The sequence below is a fragment of the Mauremys reevesii genome, linkage group 5, assembly GCF_016161935.1.
Source record: "Mauremys reevesii isolate NIE-2019 linkage group 5, ASM1616193v1, whole genome shotgun sequence".
Lineage (NCBI taxonomy): Eukaryota > Metazoa > Chordata > Testudines > Geoemydidae > Mauremys > Mauremys reevesii.
In genome coordinates this window covers 88208888-88230832 of record NC_052627.1, presented here as the reverse complement: position 1 = coordinate 88230832, position 21945 = coordinate 88208888, and the positions used below count along the sequence as shown (strand labels likewise).

Here is a 21945-nt window from a genome sequence, read left to right as displayed (position 1 = left end):
GGCAGTCCCGCCTAGGAGCCGGACCTGCCGCTGGTCGCTTCTGGGGTGCAGCGTGGTGTTGTAACAGGTAAAGATTAACCTGCCTTAGCCAGGCAGCACTGCTGATGGGACTTTTACTGGCTCAGTCAGCGGTGCTGACCAGTTCTGCTACAACCCAGTGTCTTCCATTCTGTGACCCAGTACTGGGTTGCGACCCACAGTTTGAAAACCGCTGATCTAAAAGACTGATCTTCCTGGCAATTTCCACAGCAGTGGCTTTGCTGTTCTCATCATTGATGTGGTGTAACACCCTGTGCAGTGGCAGAAAATTGTATGAGCCCGTGATGCCCGGGCTCCATCAAATTCAGGGCCTGGGCGGCCCAGCTCCACCAATGTTTGGGGCCGGGTCTCTCCCCTGACCCCACCTGCCACCCCCACGCACCTCTCCTGAGCATTCCCCAGCCCGTCTGCTGCCACCAAGCATCCCTGGGCAGCGGGTGGCTTCCCCCTGCAGCTTCGTGCTGTGCTCCTTCACTGGCCGCTGCCAGCTACGAGGGAGCAGCACCGGGGCCTGGCTGAGGTGGCTGCTGCACCTGCAGAGAGGAAGCACATGGCAGCCCCCACACCCCCAGCAGGCGACTCGGGGGGGGGGGCAGCTTATCCTGGTTGGACCTCCTGAGCAACAGCCTGGGGGAGCTTTGGTGAGTGTTGGGGTGGGGGGGCAGGGAGGGGCCCCTTTCCCCTGCAGCTTGCTGCTGCCAGCAGGGAGAGGGCTGAGGGAATCCTCTTCTCTGGCCCCCTGCCCCAGCCTTGGGGAAGCCTGTCTGCTGCACCCCAAACTCCTCATCCCTGGCCAACCCCATGTCCCGCATCCCAACCCTCTGTCCCAGCCCAGAGCCCACACCCAGCACCCAAAATCCTTCCCAGAGCCTGAACCCCAAACCCCCTCCTGCACCCAAACTCCTTCCCAGAGCCCACACTCCTTCTGCACCAAACTCGCTCCCAAAGCCTGCACCCCAAACCTCCTCCTGCACTCCAACCCCCTGCCCCAGCCCAGAGCCTGCACCCAACATCCAAACTTCCTCCCAGAGCCTGCACCTCAAACCCCCTCCCGCACCCAAACTTCCTCCCAGAGCCTTAGGCAGGTGAGTGTGAGGGCAGTGGGGGGCGGAACTTGGACCCATTCTGGGCACCACCAAAAATTATACAAACCTGCTGTCCCTGACCCTGTGAGCCATTTGCTTGCGAAAGTACACCTTGGCGGTTCTGTTAATTCCCTGATCACATGGCTGAAAGAAAGAAGTTGTGTTCTTTGGGAGGAATTTAAGTCGGATATTCCTCAGTGCCACATCTTTCGTCACATGGGCTGTGCAGTTGTCCACAAGTAGCAAAATCTTTCTCCTTTCTAGGCCCAACTTTTTATCCCAGTCGTTCAGCCACTCACTGAATAGATAGCCTGTTATCCAAGCAGATGCATTGGCAGCAGAGTGGCTGCAAGCTGTCTCACATTTTTCAAACACTGGATTTTGACTTTTCCTGATGATGAGGTCCTTTTTCTAACCAATCATGGAACAAATGAACAGAGGAGTAATTATTTCTTTAGACTTCTTTCCGCCTTTTTTATTGTCTGATTTAAAGGTAAGAGTGCCATCAGGTAGGGCTGGAAAGTAAATTCTACTTTCGTCTGCATTCCAAATGTCTTCTTCAGCAAAGTCCTGTCTTGTTTCAATCCGCTCGTTTTCTAACCATTCTTTGTGTACCCTAACGTCTGCATCTTTGGCTTCTCCAGGCATTTTCTTAAAAACAATCCCCTTTTGTCAGAGGTCTCACCCCCACTTAGAACTGTTGGGTTCCAAAATGGGGACCTGCCTTGGTTTCCCTCTAAACTAAAATCCTAGTTTAGATCTGGTAAAAGCTGCCACCACCCAATCAGGTACATGGATTGGGACACAGTCCTTCCCCAAAATCCTTGGGGATCCCAAGAGCCCCAAATCCATGGAGTTCTTACACCCAGGAGAAATAAACCATTCCCCCCTGCTTCCTTCCCCCTCCCTTTTCCTAGGAGAGATACCGGAATCCAATTACAGAGGGATACCTCCCTCCTCCCCTTTCCCTGAGAATCCACCCAAGGAAAGACCAACCAAGTCCTTACTAGAAAAGAATTTATTAAAGAATAAAAAGAAAGTAACTTGTCTCTGTAATCCAAGATGGAACAATACACAGGGTCTAAACTTATTAATCTCTGGAGAGAATCCCCCCTCCTTTATTTCTCAGTAAAAGCAAAGTAACAGCAAACAGGAATAAAGAATTTCCTTCAGCAAACACACAATTGCAAATGTAGAAATCAAATTATAAGACTAATCCGCCTTTCTAATTAATACTCACTATTGAAGAGTAGGAACTACTCCAGGAGAACTTGGAGACATGTCTGGCCTCTCTTAGATCCAAAAAGAGCACGCAGAGCCAACAAGGAACACAGATAAAGGCTTCCCTCCACAGAGATTTGAAATTATCCTGTCCCTTGATTGGTCCTCTGGTCAGGTGTTTCTCAGGTTACTGAGCTTGTTAACCCTTTCCAGGGAAAAGAGACCTTAACCCTGATCTGTTTATGACACCTTTTGTTTTTTAAAGGTCTCAAATCAGCCAGTGTTGGCCTTGAAGTCAGTAATGCCCAGGGCTGCTGCCAGTTCTGCTTTTTGCATTACCAATGGTCCATTTAGAGGGCATTTCTCTGGCATTTCTTATCCACTTTATAAGCGCCACCTAAACCATAGGTGCCCTTGCCTGACCTCATTCTTTTTCTGTCTCCTTCATTTTGTATGATGCTCTCCCTGGCTTTGAGACTCTTAGACAATGTAGTTTGTGGAATGCCCAATTTCTGAGCTGCTTCTCTTTGGCTGGTTTTGTGAAGACTCTAGAAGGTGGTATTTTCCATCTGCAGAAAGCATCTTTCTTTTTCCTGCCACGTTGACTCACACATAAATGGCACATCTTGTTTCTACACTGGGATTATACTTCAGACACACTACTTGCCTAGTAACGCGATATGTCATCAAATTCAAAACAGCTTTATTGGCTTTTTATGTGTCCTTGCACTTGATTATTGTATTACAAATAGTCAGTTTGCCCCCAAATGATCCTTATATGTTTGATTCTTAAAATTGGAGTATTTTAGCAGGGTTAGTATAGGAATGATTTTGTCCCAGTGGTTTTGATCACTGTATGTGGCTGATTCTTGTATCGGTAATTCTTATAAACGGAGTGCATTTGTACTTGGTTGTTTGGGATGCTGCTAACACTAACACAACCCAGGGGTTGTTCGGGATGCTGCCAGCTCCTGGCTGGTCCCTTGAATGCTCTAGGTGGTTCCAACAGCACTGGCTGCAGCTGTGCACCTACTGCCTCCCGCCCCAATCTTAAAGGTGTCTCTGTCTCTCCCAGCCTAAGGACCCAGATCTCAAGCAAGTCTAGGGGCAACAAATGAGGAAACTGGGATGGGAGCGAAGGTCAGGCAGGGAGCCACTAAGAGGCCCATCCAGAAACTGCTGCTAAGGCAGCTTGGCCTTGTGAGCCCTGGTTTATGAAGCCCATGTCCTAACCCCTGAGCTATGGAGCCAGGTCCCCCTAGCCACGTGGAGCGGCACCTGCAGCGGGGCCAGGAGCTGCCTTGACCTGGGGCGTCTCCCCCGCTGGGATTCAAAACTCTCTGCAAAGCCGGGTTCTCCCCTCGGCCTCCCGGGGGTGACTCCCGCAGGGCCGCGCTGCTCTGTGCGCAGACTCCAGCCCAGGGAGAGGGGCTGTAACGCGCCGGGCTGCGGCTGCCGGCGCTCGGGAGCCGCGGTCTTGCCCCTCCCCCTCCCTTCGCGCGGGGCACGGGGGCGGGCAGCGCGTTGCTAGGCAGCAGGCTCTTGGGAAGGACACGTAAAGCTTCCACAGGCTGGCACTGGAGGGAGGGGGCGGGACATCGGCGTGTCACAAGATTTCATGTCTCAGACAACGCCGGTTCCCCTTAGTCTGGGAGGGGATCGGCGTGGCTCAGCCTAACCTGTCAGCTCCGCGCGCTTACGCCTGCACGTCGTGGTGGCGAAGGCAGCCAATCAGGGGCGCGGCTGCGGGAAGCAGGGCGGGCTGGTGGGGGCGGGTTTGGTTGCTCTGCGCGCTGGAGGCGGCGCTCCTGAGTGAGCGCTTCCTGCCCTGGCCTCCACCCGCGCGCTGGGACTCGGTGGCGGCCGGTGCGGGAGACGGTTGAGGCGGCTGCGGGGATCGGCCCGTCCCCCCTCCCCCGGGAGCGGCCATGGCGCGGCGCCGCTAGGTCTCCCTGCGGGGTCGGGTCGAGCCGGGGCCGCTCCGCGAGTCGCAGGCCGGGATGGGGCCGGGGGGCGGCCGGCAGGGCCCGGAGGCAGCGGGGGGCCGAGCGTCCTGCCGGGCCGCCGCGCTGCTGCTCCTGATGCTCCTGGCCGCGCCCGCCGGGCTGCGCGCCGCCCTGGAGGAAGAGACCGGCAGGAACAAGGAGCCGCCGGCGCCGCCACAGCAGCAGCAGCCGCAGCCCGCGGTGCAGGGGCTAGATCCGGGCCGGGCCGAGGTGAGGCGGGGGCCGGGTGGGTGGGTGTGTGGTGCTGGGGGGTGTCCCCCGCTGCTTCTCCTCCGTCCCCACGGGTGCACAGCGGCCGGAGCCCTGTGGCAGCATCCTGGGCGGGGCGGGGCCGCCTGTCGCCCAGCGCCCGGCACGGGGCGGATGAGGTCGGGGTGGGCGGGCTCCCCGCCTGGGGAGAGTGTCGGGTGTCTCCAGCCTGCCCCGCCTGTTGAGCGCTCTGTCCTGGGTATGTGACCTAGGGTGGGTCTGCAGAATCCAAGCTTTAATCTAGAAGAAAAGGTGTTTAGCCCACATGGCTGCCAAGTTAACCTTGATTTATATAATACCTAACTAATAACACGTAATTAAACTTAATTGCAGCGTAAAAGACTGTAGTCCCTTGACCTTTCTGCAAACCTCCCATTGACGGTAGTGGGGAGTCCAGCAGTGGATAGAGGCATGTGCAATCTGAAATTGATACCCTGTTCACAGAACTGAATTAAAAGTGGATTTTGTTCCTGTCTGAATAAAGAATGACTTTGGCTCACCTTCCTGAAGGGATAATCTGGTTAACTAGACCCCAGCATGTATGTTGAAGCAAAGCACTAATGGCTACAAATGAACAACAAAGGGAAAGTCATTCATGCAAACATACTAGTGTCTTATACTTTAACTATTGAAATGTGTCATGTTTTTCCCAAGTGTTCTGGATCATTTAATACTGGCCATCAATTAATCAAGCACATTAATCCTTAGTTAGTGGGCTCCCATATTAGGGAATGCTGCTGCAACACTTTGACCATATGCTTTAGGAGGGACTGTAGAAGCGCTTTAGTATTTCCATACTTGACACTGTGAGGGCAGAAGAGAAAGGGAAGCAGAGAGAACATGAGCAGCGTAGGCTAAAATGCAGAGCAGAAGGGAAGGAGCAAGACCAAACTAGAATAGGAAAACAGTTGACGCAGCAAAGTGGATAGAGGTGATGAGATTGGGAAACAGGGATAAGTGCTAGTGAGGAATGAAACATGAATGGAAAAATATTGCCTTTATTGTATTCCTAGCCTGATAGAGGTTTAAAGCCAACCCCCTCCCCCAACTATTTAACTTTGCCCAAAGGCCTGCAAGAGCTAATGAAGATTTCACCTAGATCTTGTTGAGGAGTCACTTTAGACCCAGACCTCTGGTCATGGCTTGTTATCTCAATCATCTGCCCTCTTATTCTTTCCCAGACTTATCAAGTCTCTCTGTCTGTAAAGTAGTGCTTTCAGAAATGGAAAGGTAATAATTTCCATCTGGCTGAACGGTGTTTTTTTGTTTGTTTTAAAACAAGTATTATGGGAATCATGAAGCCTAAGAAGGAATAGGTTATTGAGGTAAAGTTAATCTGTTATTAGGAAAAACCTGAATCTGTACAGGGATATCAGTTGTTAGATTGGTCAACATTTACTTCTGAAAGGGGAGACTTTCAAAGGCACAAAGAGCAGTTAGGCACCTAACTCCGATTTGTGCCTCTGAAAATCTTCCTATGTACCTTGTACTGGACTGTCTTGAGGGCACAGAATAGGGCTGTGTTTAGGAAGTGTCTAGTATATTTTGGACATTATAGCAATCTAAATAATGCTACGTATGTTGCTGGTAAACATTTTCCTTAACTCCAGAAAAATTTCACTTTGCTCCTTGTCTCCACCTCCAGTTGTTGACTTCATATTCATTGGTATGTGGGGCTGACAGGCGGAGGCACGTACAGTATGCTAAGAGAAACAGTATGCAAGAAACTAGAACCTTTAGCCTACAAAACTTGACTCTTAATCTTGATTTTCAAATTAAATCTGTTAATGCATCTCTCTAAAGAATTAAGTACTTTATGTTCACCGTAGTTCACTTGAGAGTTGAGACTATTTCTGCTATAGCTCTTACTGTAAGAATTCACAAGTGGTGGCTAAAACTCCAGGATGGATGATCATGGAATGCAACAAAGGAGCTGCAGGCTGGGGCGGAGGGGGGTGGAATTTTATTTGCTAGAAATTGGTCTACCGAAAATGGGACATTAAACTGGGGATTTGGCATTTGATAAAATGAACAGCAAAACTTGACCACAAAAACTAAGATGACACTCTGAAAGCATTAATCTGATGACAGCGTGTTTGCTTACTTGCTAGTGAATGGGGAACTGACTTCTCCAGGTGTTCTTGACATAAACAAAAGGAAAGCATATTTTGCCTTAAATTGAAACTCATGATAAGTTTTTGGTATCTTTCAATTCTGAAAATTAGGATTAACGTCTAAACGTTGTAATATTCAAACTTGTTTAGATAACTTCACTGTTCTTGGTTCGGTTGGCTGATTAGCTGCCAACCAGTTTGGGAAAGTATCAGTAATGTGTGCTTTTTAGTCGCTATAGTGTGAAGCATGAGCTTTAAATGTAACTGGCTGTATGCAGGATTTTAAGGGAGATTAGAAAGACTTGGTTCTGGAAAAGATGAAGATTAACCACTTTTATTTATTAAATGTAGGGTAGTCTGTCACGATCAATAGATACATTACAATTGACACTTCACAATTCAGCAAAAAGCTGGTTAGAACAACTTTATATTTACTTCACTGTATGTTTTAATGGCCATGTTCTGGCTCTATATCTTTCTTTTTGCAAAATTCAGACTTCATTTATTAGTAAAATCCCAAGTGATCTTCACAAGGGAGATAAATAGTGAGCATGAGCTCACTAGAAACCTCTTTATGCTTTTCAAAAATAAGGCAGTGCACTTATGGCAGTAAAATAACACTTGTATCAAACTTCACTGTGGCTTAGATAATAGAATTTTGGAAGGAAGAGAAGAAAGCTACACCTGATCATGCTTAAATGTTAAGAAGCTTTACACTTGTGCCAAGATACTATGAACACTTAATTTTGGCTTAAGTATTAGACATAATACAGGTTTCAGAGTAGCAGCCGTGTTGGTCTGTATCAGCGAAAAGAACAAGGAGTATTTGTGGCACCTTAGAGACTAACAAATTTATTTGAGCATAAACTTTCGTGGGCTAAAACCCTGCATCCGATGAAGTGGGTTTTAGCCCACAAAAGCTTATGCTCAAATAAATTTGTTAGTCTCTAAGGTGCCACAAGTACTCCTCCATCTTTTTTTTAGATGTAATACAGTAACCCGAAAACTGCTTGCTTCACTGGTCTGCCAAAATAACAGAAAGAGCCATGTATTGTAAATTGCAGTTTTGCAGTGACTTGAATGTACCTTCCATTTATTATGATAGTGATTGCTATACCTAAGTAATATAATCTGTACAAAGGTATTTCATTATTAATCATAGCAGGATATCATAGGTTAATGACTGATCGCTATAGTCCCAGATGGGTGGCAGTCAGTAGTAGTTAAAGATTCTGATTGAAGGAAAACTTCAATAATCCTGCCTGAAAATATTCTAATAAAAACTATTAGACTGTAATGGTTTGCAATAGGAGAAAACTAGAGTTGCATTCTTTTGGGAGTTAAATGTTCAACCTTAAGCAATCATTTTCTTCTTTTACAGAAATGGCCCACGCCAGTTCCTCCAGTTCATCTTATCAGTGAAGAATCTGCTGATAAAACTAATTTGGGGTTTATTCATGCTTTTGTGGCTGCCATATCAGTCATCATTGTGTCAGAGCTGGGGGATAAGACCTTCTTTATTGCAGCCATCATGGCAATGCGTTATAATCGTTTGACTGTAATGGCTGGTGCCATGCTTGCCTTAGGACTGATGACATGCTTATCAGGTTAGAATTCTTTGCTGCCTTTCTCAGAATTCACTGATTAAATGTATGCATATAGTCTGTCATCCTTAAATCTTAACCAAAGTGAAAATGAATGCAGCAGGTATGCAGGATTTGTTAGTGATTCTTTTCTATATAGCTTTAAGGGCTACTAGCTTTTTTTGTAGTCTCTTAGCATATAAATGTTATGCCTTTCCAAGTAAATGCAATGGGATCGTATAACTTCATTCATTAGTTGAAGACAGAGGGCACTCAGAGATAACATGTATATTGATATAAATTGGGCTGTCTTGCACTTATGCTTACGTAAGTTTAAATGAGATTAATGGCCAGGTTCTGTGATGCTTTTTTTCTGTGCAGTACACAGAAAAAGTAGCCAGGGTCTGGGAGGGGAAGGTAGCTTTAGACATCTCTAGGATTCTGGGGTGGCACTGCCCTCAGTATAAGTTAGAGCAGCTCCAAAGGCTACTGTCACAACAGTTTACCATGGCCACCAACGCGATGCTCTATAGCTCAGAATACAGGAAAACAAAGTGTTTGTTTGAATGTTTTGTAATAGGTCTCTGAACAGTGAGCTTTGCTAAGGAGCAGCACTTAAAAATAGTAATATCATCAGTGCTCATCTTGGTGGTATTTAACACATAACGTAACTTATTTTCTTTCAGTTTTATTTGGCTATGCCACCACAGTTATCCCCCGCGTGTACACATACTATGCGTCAACTGCACTGTTTGCAATTTTTGGCATCCGAATGCTTCGGGAAGGCTTGAAGATGAGCCCAGATGAGGGTCAGGAGGAGCTGGAGGAAGTTCAAGCAGAAATCAAGAAAAAAGATGAAGAAGTAAGTCATAAAGTACCTAGAAGTGATGACTGATGAAACACTTAGGCCAGTTAGGTTGCACAATTAAGGAAGAGCGTTGCTCAGCTGTATATATGTGTAATACGAGTCTGATGCAAAACAATGTGTGGTTAACAATAACATGAAAACAGACAGAAATGCCCTTCTTTACCATGGGACCACATAACAGAATGCCTCCTGCTAATTTCCTGGAGACTGTTTTAACAGCTGGCTGTAATTCTCAGCTGTATGGCTGCATTTTGAGGTGAGAGAGAGAAGTGAACTGCTTCTTCATATTTCAAGCATGAATTCTATGTATCTTTTTCACCTGGGGATTTACCAGCCAGAATGTTGACAGCTGCCATTGCTGCTGCTTTTATTTATAACATTTAAGTAGAGTAATACTGAAGCTAGTGTTGCTGCAGGTGTACTTGTGGACATAACCTAATCAGAATACTGCAGCTGTAAGGAATACAGTTAATACAACTTCATTTATTTCATTTATTATTCTTGTCACTAATCTTACTGTCTTCCCCTCTCCCAACTCAAGAGCCTCCACTGTTTATCACCATAATAATGCATTCAGTTTCTTCTCAGTATAATTAAAAATAGCATAACAGCTCATCATATATCACTTTCTAAAATAAATTATTTATTTTGCGTTTGTTTCTGCCTACTTTGCACATTTGTAGTAGGAGCTAAATATTTGGATTGTCTAAATGTCTAGTTGTACAGCTTTGAGGCAGACAATTACTTGGAGGAAAAGGGTAAGAGTAGAATATTTAAGGTTACCTACAATTTATATATCAGCAGTTAAGTTTATTGTTCAAAGTCTAACTGTCCTGGGTATTAAATTATTGGGTTTACATTTGAGCAGCATTTGAATTGGGATATTTGGATAATATTTCAGTTCTTCTGAAGGGCTTCTTGTTTCCAGTTCCAGAGAACGAAACTATTAAATGGGCCAGGAGATGTGGAAACAGGGACAGGCACAAATATACCTCAGAAGAAGTGGCTGCATTTTATTTCTCCAATTTTTGTTCAAGCTTTTACTTTAACATTCGTAGCAGAATGGGGTGATCGCTCTCAATTGACAACAATAGTCCTGGCAGCAAGAGAGGTGAGTGTGACGGATACAAAATGTCCTTCTTTTGTCATGTTTTTTAATACTGGCAGCAGATGAGGTAGAGAGACAGATGGTATATACTTCATCAGCACGTCAAATTCTCAGATTCTCCTTTGTAGTTTATTAGATATACCCAGTTAATGTTGGGAGCATATGGAGGCATGAATCTGAAGGCAGTGTGGTTATTTCTGTGTATCCTCAATACCTGAGGTGTTACTGCTGTTACAGTCTTCCTCTAAAGATAGTTATATTGTTAACTGCATGGTTTGGGACTGCGTGTCATTTCTGGAAAAAGCTGTTTTCTCTCCTCAGCTGTACAGAATAAGAGATTGTCACGTTGTTCCATGCAATGACCATCATTTAAGAAACCTTTTTTGAAAATGTCAGGCTAAGCAGATATTGCTATTAAAACTATTTATAGCTTTAAAGAGGAACTTGTAATTTGATCAGTCCTTAAAACTGTTAAAAGCTGATTGTTTCTTAGAATCCAAAATGCATTATCTTATATGTATCACTATTATTTGTGAGCTGCTCTGAAAAACAAGCATTAAAATACTATTTATATTGATTGACATCAACAGTGCTGCTAAAGCAAGGAAGACACTGAAAAAGGGAATACACTTAAGCTTCTGGTGTGCTGGAAATGGAGGGGGAAGATAATCTTTCTGGATAGATGCATACATGCTGCATTTCTCTTTTCTGTTATATACCCAAACATTATGCTTGCAAAATCAAGCACTCAGAAAGTAGGAACTGCCACAACAAACGTTGTGTGTGTGCAACCTTAATTTGATCTCTTTGTGCATATGCATTACGATAGTATTTAATTATATTATTTTAGCTATATAATGCTAAGTTTAATCAGGTCTTGGGAAGTCTCAAGTTGGACACCCCAAATTAGTGGATACTTTTGACCTTACACACACTCTGCCTCATAGTTCCTCACCCCACAGGGGTGTTGCGAGGGTAAGTCAGTTAATGTTTGCGAATGACTCAGATACCGTAGTGATGAGTACCATAGAAAAGCACATGAAAAAATTAATAATTGTGTCATCAGACCAGGGTTTGAATAGTGTGGAGTGTTCAAATAGTATTTGAACAATGAGGAGAAAACAAAATATTGAGTAGCTGCTCATTAAGTGAACCCTATCAATTTCGGGAACTGAAAGAGGCAGGCATCCTGTGATCATGTAATTAGACTGATTATGTATGTAGTTACATAATAATGCATACGCACCAGGAAGCTGAATTAAGGTCTCTCGGGCAGCCTGAAGTTTGGCATTCCTAACTTTTGAATGTTCAACTGTGGAACTTTTAATGTATTGCAAATGTCATTTTTATGTTCAGTTTCCTAGGTTTTAAAAACAAACTGGAAAAAAAACCAATTCCATCATGTAGCATGACATTGACACCCTCATGGGTCATCAGCAGGGTTGGAGCCTTTAGATCCTCCACACAAACCTCTGCCACTTCAGCTAGCAGAATAAGTGATAGCAATAGTAGGTTGTCGTCTTCTGTGTACCAGCACTTGCTGCATATGAAGCACATTTTGCCCAAGGGTTTCACAGATTTGCTGACAGCACAGGACTGGTGAGACTCAGGAATTTTGGGTTCCATTTCAGTCTGTGGAGGGGAGTGTGCTGTAGCGAGCACAGTCCCTTCTGCCCATTCCTTCCCCCCAGATGTGACCCCCTTTTTGCCTTGTCCCCTCCAACCTTTCCCTGTCTTGTTTCTTCTGCACCCATGGCTCCTCATCCCAATCCAGTTCTCCCTTGCCTAGCTCCCTCACTCTGGGCTCCCTGTCCCATCAGTTGTTTTCTACATCTCCATGGATCCTTGTCCTAGTCTCCTTGCCCAGCCAGTCCCAATTTACTCCCCTTCTGGGTCTGATGTTTCCCTGAATAGACTTTTTCTTCTCTTTGCTTTCTAGAGACCCTCCCTCATGCACTCCTTGTAGGGAAGAAATACTGTCATTTCTTTTTCCTTCTGTTGAGAGTCTAACACCTTTCCTTCCTCGAGGAGGTACAAAAAGTTTCAAAAGTACAAATGACAACTAGGTATCCAGCTGCTACTTTTGCCTTTTGAAGATTTCCCCAAGTCATCTTTGGTCTAGGATTGTTAGTTATATCCCGACTACTGTAAGAAGGTAAGACAGAAGGAGAGGATACCTTGAGAAGCTGTGTAACACTTCCCGCCGTGTTTGTTCTCTATAGCAGAGCAATTGTCTCTTGTCTTTTTATTTACCCTTCCAGTAACTTTTAACAAAAATAGCAACTCTAAAGCCTTCAACTTTGTAAAGTGGTTTGTAGGTAAATCTTAGCTATCCATTTAAGTGTTGGATAAGTAAATGTATGCAGTTGAAAACTTCATCCAGTGATGTTACAGTTGTGACTGCTGGTAAACCTAGAATAGAATAACAGTTTCCATCTAGGCTAAAATTTGGTACCTATATTTCCAGTCCTAGTTCCTCTGATTTCATACTTCTTTGGGTGGCCTTTTTGTGAAGGTGCATTGGCCTCATGGACCTTGACAGAATACTTCTGGTAACTAGCATGTGCTCTGACTACCAAAAGGTCCTCTTTACAGTTTGTTTGACATTTCTTAACTTTTGAGTTAGTGTTCTTCTAACTGTGTAGTTTTGCTTTGCCTCCACCCTAGAGGTGGCTGCTTTTCAGTGGTAGGTAAACAAAGTGAATCCTGGGTCTGTGTTGTGGCACTTTTCAACCATCTTTAAGTAGATGAATAGGTTGCTCCTGGTTTATAGATTTTAAGTCTTTTTCTGTTGTGATTGTTCCTCAGTGTTGCAGGAAACAACTGCTATTAGGTCATGCAAAACCCCTCAGAGGGGTTGACGATATTCTCTGGGGGTTACCTTGCCTTGCAGCAAACTAGGAAAGCATAATTTTTTCCTGGTAAACTGCTGTTTGAGGCTTGTAGGTTTTCAACTGTGCTAATGTTGATCTTGTGTGTTTGCATAGGATCCCTATGGTGTGGCAGTGGGAGGAACAGTAGGACACTGTCTATGCACTGGGTTAGCAGTTATTGGAGGAAGGATGATAGCACAAAAAATTTCTGTTAGGACTGGTAAGTGAAATCTCATTCTAACTGAAAAAAGAAATACTCAACACAACTATAGCTGGCTTCAGTGACCATCAGAACGAAAATGATGGCATGTGCACGTGAGGTGCAGTTAAAGGCAGTGTTTTTAATGCTAAAGAAGGTATGTGAAGGAGCTTAAAATGGTGTGTTTAAGTTAATTTTTGATTGTCACACTGCCAAACTCACTAGAGGCTTTTATAGCTGCCTTTAGCACTTGTCACTTCCACCTCGCACCCTTCCTGTGAAGACTTGATCCTCTGCCTTTCATATGAGTGCACAACCCCCCCCCCCCCCCCGCATGGGTATCTATAGCACTGTAGATGGCAAAGCATGGCTTAAGTGAGTAAAGTGAAGGCACACTTGAACCATGCGGTATGTACCCTGCATTGTTCTCTACTCGCCCAAGCAGTGCCTCCCCTATCTATGCTGCTATTTTCACACTGCCTCTCTGTTGCCAGAGTCTATCCCCAACATGTGGAGCTACACACCACAGTGTGGACGCAGCCTGCTTTTCACTGTAGCATGTAGCGACGCATAGCCTACATGCCACCACAAGTAGAACCAGCCAAGCTAAGATTGTGTTCCTTGTAACTTAGTGCTGGTTGGTGCTATGGAGGAGCTTAGTCCAGAAGCTCAATCATAATCATGTTTCGTAATGTAGCAAGTCTTTTCTTACTGTGATTTGAGTTTCAGGTGGGTACTGAATTCCAATATTGGGTTTAAAAGTAAATTAAGATGAGGCACGTAATTTAGCTCCTGGGGTATGGTGGTGGAAGAAAATCTTAAGCATCTAAGAAACGCAAAGTATGCTGTCTGGCAAACAGCAGCAGGGATTCTACCCTCTAGGAGTTTAGGCTAGGTCTTTCAAAGGAGAGGGATTAAGGGGGTTAGGCTATTGAAAAATCCCAGTTGTGTCTCAGCCTTTTTAGAGCTATTGTACATGTGGAACAACTGCTTTTCAGAGTATCTGCTGTGCATAGTGGGTGTTTTTATAATATTTTGACTAACAGTCAAAACATAGTGGATGTTTTTATAATATTTTGCCCATCTTGGAGGCAGGCCACAGCTTGTCCAAATGTAATAGTCTTATTTTCTTGCCCCCAGAAAAGGTACAAGACACATCAAGAAAATTCATTTCTGCAGCAATAGCGTGTGCACACATTCTAAAAGTAAATACTATTCATGAAACTTAGATAGTCCCCTGTGTACACTGGCCAAGGAAATGTTAGTATCTCATCAGCAAATAGTGACTTAAGATGTTGCTGAGAAGCATCATGATACAATTTCTCTGGTCACTGGAGGTGGAGTTGTAATGTTTCTAAAGTCAGATTTTCAGTGCTGGTATAATCTGGAGAACTATGCTAGCAGTACTCATCACCATTTGCTCTTTGTGACTGCACCTTTGCCTTAATGTAGAGTAAAGTAGGGTTTTTTTTCTTTCTTCTGTCAGCCAGAACTTCCCAATTCCGGGGCAGCAGGCTGCGTTTTATTCTGGTTTATGTATAATAGAGTTAAAACCAAGTTTCATTTTAAGGGTCAAAATTTATCCTTATTTACATCTGTGCAGCTAGCCAGGAGGATGACAATAGACGCACCTTGGCAGGGTGCTGCATGAGTCAGAAATAATTTCCAGTGCAGGCAGTTTAAGTAACCTCTGAACTGTGCATATTAGTGTAGAAGTCAAGTCCATGAAAATGGACCCCTCATGAGGCATAGTAGAAGTGCATTTAACTTGTTTTAAAACTATTTTTACCTGTACAACATCTAACTTTTTTCTTTTTGTCTTTCAGTGACAATCATAGGAGGCATTGTTTTCTTGGCATTTGCATTCTCTGCACTATTTATAAGCCCGGAGTCTGGTTTTTAACAAGCTTTTTTTTCATTGTCTTTAAAGAGCAAGGATTGGGAGGAACAAGCTTCTCCTTGTGTGTTGCTGTATATAATGTACAGGTATTGTTGCTAAACAAGCACTGAAAATGAGATACTCCACTTCTATAGCAATGATTTGTGAGTTTGGCACATTCATGGACCTTGTGCCATGAAGATCTGCTTCCTGTCTGGTTTGCAAGGTGTATTTAAGTGGTGGTTGGGTGCCTCACAGGATCTGAGTGGCTTTCTTGCTTGCTGAACCTGATCAGATGGCTTTTGAGGATCTGCATCCACAAACATGAGGCTTCCTTCCTCTATTCCACATGATCACTATTGCTGTCTGTTCTAGAGCTTATCCATCTGGCTAAATGAGCAGCCGCCTTGCCAACAGGCATTATTATGTTACAAATTTCCCAATAGTAAGTATGAGGGAGAAAATCATTGACTCTCACACTTCACTTCCAGGATACCCTGGTAGCCTGGAAACCTGAGGGCAGCTCCCATGCCATTAAGTGACTGAGCCACCTATTGAAACATTCAGAATTAATTTTAAAAAGCAAATATCTTAATCAGGGGTTTTTGGTATGAAGTCAACGAAAGTGCTGATTCACGATGTACTGTTTTCAACAACAGACAATCTGGCTAGATCTGATTTTCTTTATTTAACCAATTCTTTTTTTGTATTAAATTGAAAACTTATAAATATACATCATAGTAATAAAACGGTCAATATTTGACAATGCTGCATTCCCAATTTGAACAATAATGCAATTCTTACAGATTAAGCTGTGTTCATATTTTCTTTAATAGTGTAATGGGGGGAATGTAAATAAAACAGTGGTGTCTCCATTTTAGTTACTTTCAATTTCTTTTTTGACGGTGGTTAATTTAATTCCCTTAGCAGAGAGCAAGGTAATGGCTTCTTGCGTGCACTGAGGGCGAGGCTCGCTTCTTATCCAGGTGCGGTTGAAAAGGGAAGCTATGTTGATTTTTGTGGCTGGAGTGATAAGATGTCATGACAACTTTGCACAGCTTCATTACCGGAATAGATCTGTAAGCACTCTGCCATTTATACAATGTGGAGTTGGCTTCTGAATTCACACCAGGAGCGTGGTGTATAATGCAGTGTTTTAAGCTGACATACATGAAGTAGCAGACTTCTGTAAAGTGCAGTCCATGATGGTTGACTTGAGCAGGTGCCCTAGGACCGGGGTGAAAATTGGTACGAGCCGGTACCTGCACCAGCCCATACCCAGCCCACATTAAAGTGCTGCTGCGGCAGTGCTTTAACGTCGCTGCCCCTTCCCCCCATCGATGGCCCTGCTGGTAGGGTCTGTACCAGCAGGGCTGCCGACAGGGGAGGCAAAAGGGGCAGGGACATTAAAGCACTGCTGTGGCAGCACTTTAACGTTCCTGCGTGCACTCCCCCTCACCCCCCCCCCCCCATAGGCACCCTGCAGTGCTTTAATGTCCATGCCCCGTTGGGTCCCCCTCTGTAGCCTCTGACAGGCAGGGGCAAAGGGAGCAGTTCCCCTGGGGATGGCGATTTAAAAGGGCCCAGGGCTCTGGACACTGCTGCCACTAGCACAGCATCAGCGTCCGGAGCTCCAGGCCCTTTAAATCAACGTGGGAGCCCCGGGCGGCGCAGACCAGGCGGCCTGAAAGGGCTGGTTAGGGGATGCTGACCTCCCTTACTTGTGGCCTAACTTACTTTCACCCCTGCCTAGGACAAATATAAATACTGAGTCTGACAAAGTGAAGACTTGAATAGTTGTAGGCTTGAAGTGTAACTTTCACAAACACTTGAACTGGAAACTTCTTGGGGCAGGCAAAACTTGACCAAAAAGCAACTGTCTAGATGCCCTCAGATTATAGTATGTATGTACCAAATGAACTGTACCTTAAACTGTAGTAATAGCCTTCCCACCCAGCACTGCATCCTTACTCATAGACTCTAAGGTCAGAAGGGACCATTATGATCATCTAGTCTGACCTCCTGCACAACGCAGGCCACAGAATCCTACCCATCCACTTCTATAACAAACCCCTAACCTATGTCTGAGTTATTGAAGTCTTCAAATTGTGGTTTGAAGACCTCAAGCTGCAGAGAATCCTCCAGCAAGTGACTCATGCCCCACGCTGCAGAGGAAGGCGAAAAACCTCCAGGGCCTCTGCCAATCTGCCCTGGAGGAAAATTCCTTCCCGACTCCAAATATGGCTATCAGTTAAACCCTGAGCATGCGGGCAAGACTCACCCGCCAGCACCCAGGAGAATTCTCTGCAGTAACCCAGATCCCGTCCCATCCAACATCCCATCACAGACCACTGGGCATACTTACCTGCTGATAATCAAAGATCAATTGCCAAAATTAGGCTATCGCTTACTCAAAGATGTCCCTTCATATAACCCCCAACAACAAAAACCTAAATGCACCCTTCTAAAGTGCCTCTTAGAAAGATTAGTTGAACAACGAACTGCACGTATACTAAAGTAATGTTAAAGTGGGTGACACCAACATCAAATTTCCAGAAAAATGAACCTGAGCATATTTTATTTGGATTAAGTTGCCTTTTAAGGTTTCTGGACATCTGTGTAAAGTTACGGAAATAAAGTGAATCAAACTACTGTCTTTTAGCCTCCCATTCTCAAACTCCTACTAATTGCACTAGAGTTTCCAGATCAAGATACCTATTGCTACTTCAGAAGGGTTCTGGTGGTGACTTCAGCATCACAGATGGGGAATCTGACTAGTCTAAATAGCTGGTGGCTCTTTAAATTTAAAGTCCTGAGGCTGCCCACAACTGAGTCCCAGTGTGACTTTCAACTAAGTGTTTCCTAGCCTACATGCCCACCAGGGTCTAGTAAGAGTCCCACAGATGTGACCTGACCACACCTAGAGCTTGGGCCCCTGCACAAAAAGACAGCTGAGCTACCATTGGGGGAATTGTGAGTGCTCAGTAATTTAGAGGGGTTAAGGGCTTGAAGCCAGCTCTCCCATAGTTAAAGTGAGTGCCCTACCTCATGGGCTGTGTTGCCTATAAGGGAGCATGTCTCATTTTTCCAGCTAATTGCAGAAGAACGTTCATGGCTGAAAAGCCAGAGCAGCAGGTGACATTTCCCTTTGGGCCCTCAGTGAAGTGCCTAGGGATGCAACTCCCATTAAACTAAGTGCCTAAATACTTTTGAGGAGCTAGCCCTGCCCCTTTGCTCTGCATTTTGCTCCTGTTCAGCTGGCTGGCTTCTGAGAATCCCTTTTTTAGGGCTTGCCTTCATGTACAGTGCTATAGCTGCACCTGTGTAGCTGTAGTGAAGACACTTCTGTCAGTGTAGTTAGCTACTGCCTCTAGGGAGGTGGATTGTGTCCATGGGAGAAGCTCTACCATGAACGTAGTACTGCCTACAGTGGGGGTTAGGTTGGTATGACTGTGTCACTTGGGTGTGGATTTTTGCCACTCATTGAGCAATGTAGTTACACTGATGTAATTCTGTAGTATAGACCTGGCCTCATACAATGGAGGGTGAGCCTGAGAACCTTTGGGCAGCAAGCTCCTTAAGAGTTAGGTGATTTTAGTGTACTCTACACTAAGGGCTAGTGGCAGTGGCTCAGTTGGAGATAATTCACAATGGGAGAGGACCACCCACCCAGTCTCATCTACAACCATGCCCATACCACCAGCTGTGAATTTTTTCCTGTATTTCATAACTGCGCCAAACTCTTAAGCCTCAGTGCAAAACCCCAAACTAAGACCTGAGGTAAGGGAGGGAGTATTTTAAGCTATGTGTAAAGCAGACAGTAACATTTCAAAAAATGCTCAGGTTAAATTAGCTTTTTAGTTTTCAGCCCCTGCTGCTGTCCAGTGTGTGACATGCAGAACAGGGGTAAAAGCAGCCACGTGCTGTGGAATTGCAGCTTATCACTGCATGGACCCTTTTCCATGGTGGAAAACGTTCTGATACACTCCAGTTCTTGTTCCTCACTGTAACGTTTCTTACAAGTAAGTCAATGCTTTCATTTGCCCTGTAAAGCTAGGGCTATGTACCATGTTGGGACTGTGCAGAAGGTGAAATATGCAAAAGGAATGCAAGGGTGGAGTACCTTCCCCCCTGTTAGAAAGACAAGGTGGATGAGACAAGGTTTCAATCTGCAACAGGACTCTGCCCGTTACCAACAGAAGTGGGTCCAATAAAAGCTCATATCTCACCTGCCTTCTCTAATATGCTGGGGCTCATACAGCTCTGCCACTGCATTTCCCCATATTGTCATTTTACAGCTGTTCAAACTGCATAACTCTACAGCTCTTAGGGAGTAGATTACCTATATTATAAAACTGAGCCACTGTTGATGGGGCATCTGAGCAGGGTAGTGGAACAGTGCTGCAGTGTGGAGGCACAGAACACACTTTGGGCTAGATTCATAAAGGGACTTCAGACATTAAAGCTGTGTCAAAACATCTCTGAAAAATTACTGGGATATAAGCCTTGGTTAGGTGCATATACAACTGGGAAGAAATAGGATTCACAAAAGCCTGCTGAGCAGGGAGATACTTGAACTAGGCCATGGTGTAACCCACAGGCTGCCTGGGTGTTGTGTTCTGTCCCCTCGAGATCACTTAGAGCTTAAGTTCTCTGCTCTACTGTCCCAGCTAAACAGACATGGCTTTTAGCTCATGCACTAAGTTCCAGAGGTCCGTTTCAATCCCAACCACCGATGACCAGGGTCTGTGGATGTTACAATGGCAGTCAATGATGAGAGGTGTGTGTCCTACAACCAACCCCTCTTCTGCAGTCCAGACTGGAGGGAGGCACCTAGCTCTGCTTGCAACCCTGAACCAGGCACTTAAGCCATTTCTTGTAAGACCCACCAGATTCAGAACAGGTGGCAGTGGCTGGGTCTCATACCTTTTCTAACCCAGCCTGTTGGAGACCCAGCTGCACTGTGGATAAATAATTAGAAAGTCAATGAGTTAGGGAAAAGTGAGTGAGTGGCTCAGGTGGTGGGTATGGCACTCAAGTGGGAGGCCCAGATCTAGACCTACTGCTCCAGCAACTATCTATACACTCTGGGAATAGTTTTTACTTCCATGCTAAAACCTTTGCTGAACGTTCCCATGGGATATCAGCCACTAGCTCAGCAGTTCTCAAACGGGGGGTCATGATGGCAAAGTGTACGACAACCCCATTTTAATCAGGGCTGGTGTTAGATTGGCTGGGGCCCAGGGATAAAGCTGAAGCCTCAGTGCCCTGGATGGTGGGGCTCAGGCTTCGGCTGCAGCCCTGGGTGGCGGGGCTAAGGTAACAGGTGGTGAGGCGCGGGTGGGCTCAGGCTTTGGTCCCGCTTCCTGGGGCTGTGTGGTTGCAGTGCAATGAAGTTTGAGAACTGAGTTTCGCCCTTCTCCATGCTTGACTGAGGCTACAGTGAAGACACTGGCACTTTATTAGGCAGGGTATGTAAAATCTGTACTGAGCAAAAGCTGGATGGTAAAGGAGTCCGTTCATAACACACAATGCATATTGATTGCTATTGCCCCCCACTGTTTATGAACACACTAGTATTTCTAATTGATGTGTTTACTCCCTGAGCTGTTTTCTTTTACAGTTGTGGCTTTTAAACATCTAATAAACTCTTCTTAAATTCACAATTTTCATTTTCATCTTTCTGCTCAATTGCTTCCTCCCACTAATCGTGCATATAATTTTCCTCAGCCCTTTTGCAGCACCAAGGATATACATTACTGGTTGGAATTGTTCCCCCTGCCCCTAGGGCATTGGTCACCAACCCATTGATCCTGGGGACTCCCCTGCCACTCCCAGAAACAGCCAGCATGCCCCTGTGGGAAGATTTTGGGGGGGACGGGGACTAGGTGTCTACACCCTGCTCCTGACTGCAAGCACCGCCCCCCCCCCCCCACAGCTCCCATTTGCCAGGAACAGGGAGCTGTGGACAATGGGAGCTGTGTGGCAGTGCCATGTGCCCTCCGCCCCCAGGTCCACAAGCAGCATGGCCACATAGTGCGCTACTGGCTGGCAGAGGTTGGGGGGGGGCATGGGGGGTGTGTGGCTCGGCTCATGATGGGGAGGAGGTGCTGATGTGCCTGAGTGGGGCAGCTGCAGGCAGGAAGCCTGCCTTAGCCCCGCTGCTCTGCTAACCAGAAGCTGCTGGAGGTGGGGGGGCCCCAACCTCCAGCCCTGACCCCCACCCCGAGGCAGCACCCCATGTGCCCTCCTGCACCCCAACACTCTGCCCCAGGCTCAACCTGCAGCCCCCTCCCAGTGAAGTGCTTGGCCCCAGCCCAGAGCCCCCCCCTCCGAACCTCCCCCCCCAAGCCCGGTTAAAGTGAGTGACAGACTGGGGGGGTCAGGGAAGGAGTGGGGTAGCTCCTAGGTTGCCCTTAAAGTGCTCTTGGGTGTAGAAAGGTTGGAGGCCACTGCCCTAGGGCGTGTAAGCATCACTGGGGAACCACCACACTTACAGTGAGTAGTTCATCTTTATCCACCATTAGGTCCAAACGTTACCTCTCATTGGCTGTAGTATCTTGTGTTATAAACTTGTGTATACTTTTTAGAAACTCATATTTTTACCTGTCTTCCGCCCAACTGAGGATCCCACACCACAATTTTTCTTTCCATACAATTCAGCCAAGTACTTAAAGAGCAACTCTTCTGGTTCTCTGACCCTCCTGGGTTAGCACATTGG

General features: G+C 45.7%; 1 protein-coding gene across 2 annotated transcripts; it reads left to right on the top strand.

Annotated features, from left to right (window-relative positions):
* The first annotated feature begins 3947 nt into the window (after nucleotides 1-3947).
* On the top strand, nucleotides 3948-16115 carry TMEM165 (transmembrane protein 165). 2 transcript variants are annotated; one of them, XM_039541687.1, is made up of 6 exons: nucleotides 3981-4561; nucleotides 8096-8321; nucleotides 8984-9159; nucleotides 10094-10276; nucleotides 13261-13366; nucleotides 15172-16115. In XM_039541687.1, exons 1-6 carry the CDS (start codon nucleotides 4346-4348, stop codon nucleotides 15246-15248), a joined length of 984 nt encoding a protein of 327 aa, XP_039397621.1. In that variant the 5' UTR covers nucleotides 3981-4345; the 3' UTR covers nucleotides 15249-16115. The 2 variants fall into 2 exon arrangements, with proteins under 2 accessions (XP_039397623.1, XP_039397621.1); XM_039541689.1 differs by lacking the exon at nucleotides 13261-13366 and having other exon boundaries at nucleotides 3948-4561.
* Nucleotides 16116-21945: the final 5830 nt, after the last annotated feature.

Coding starts and splice junctions, on each gene's coding strand:
- TMEM165 (XM_039541687.1), top strand. CDS start 4,346: ATGGGGCCGGGGGGCGGCCGGCAGGGCCCGGAGGCAGCGGGGGGCCGA. Junction 9,160..10,093: donor TCAAGAAAAAAGATGAAGAA/GTAAGTCATAAA, acceptor TCTTGTTTCCAG/TTCCAGAGAACGAAACTATT. Junction 13,367..15,171: donor AAAAATTTCTGTTAGGACTG/GTAAGTGAAATC, acceptor TTTGTCTTTCAG/TGACAATCATAGGAGGCATT.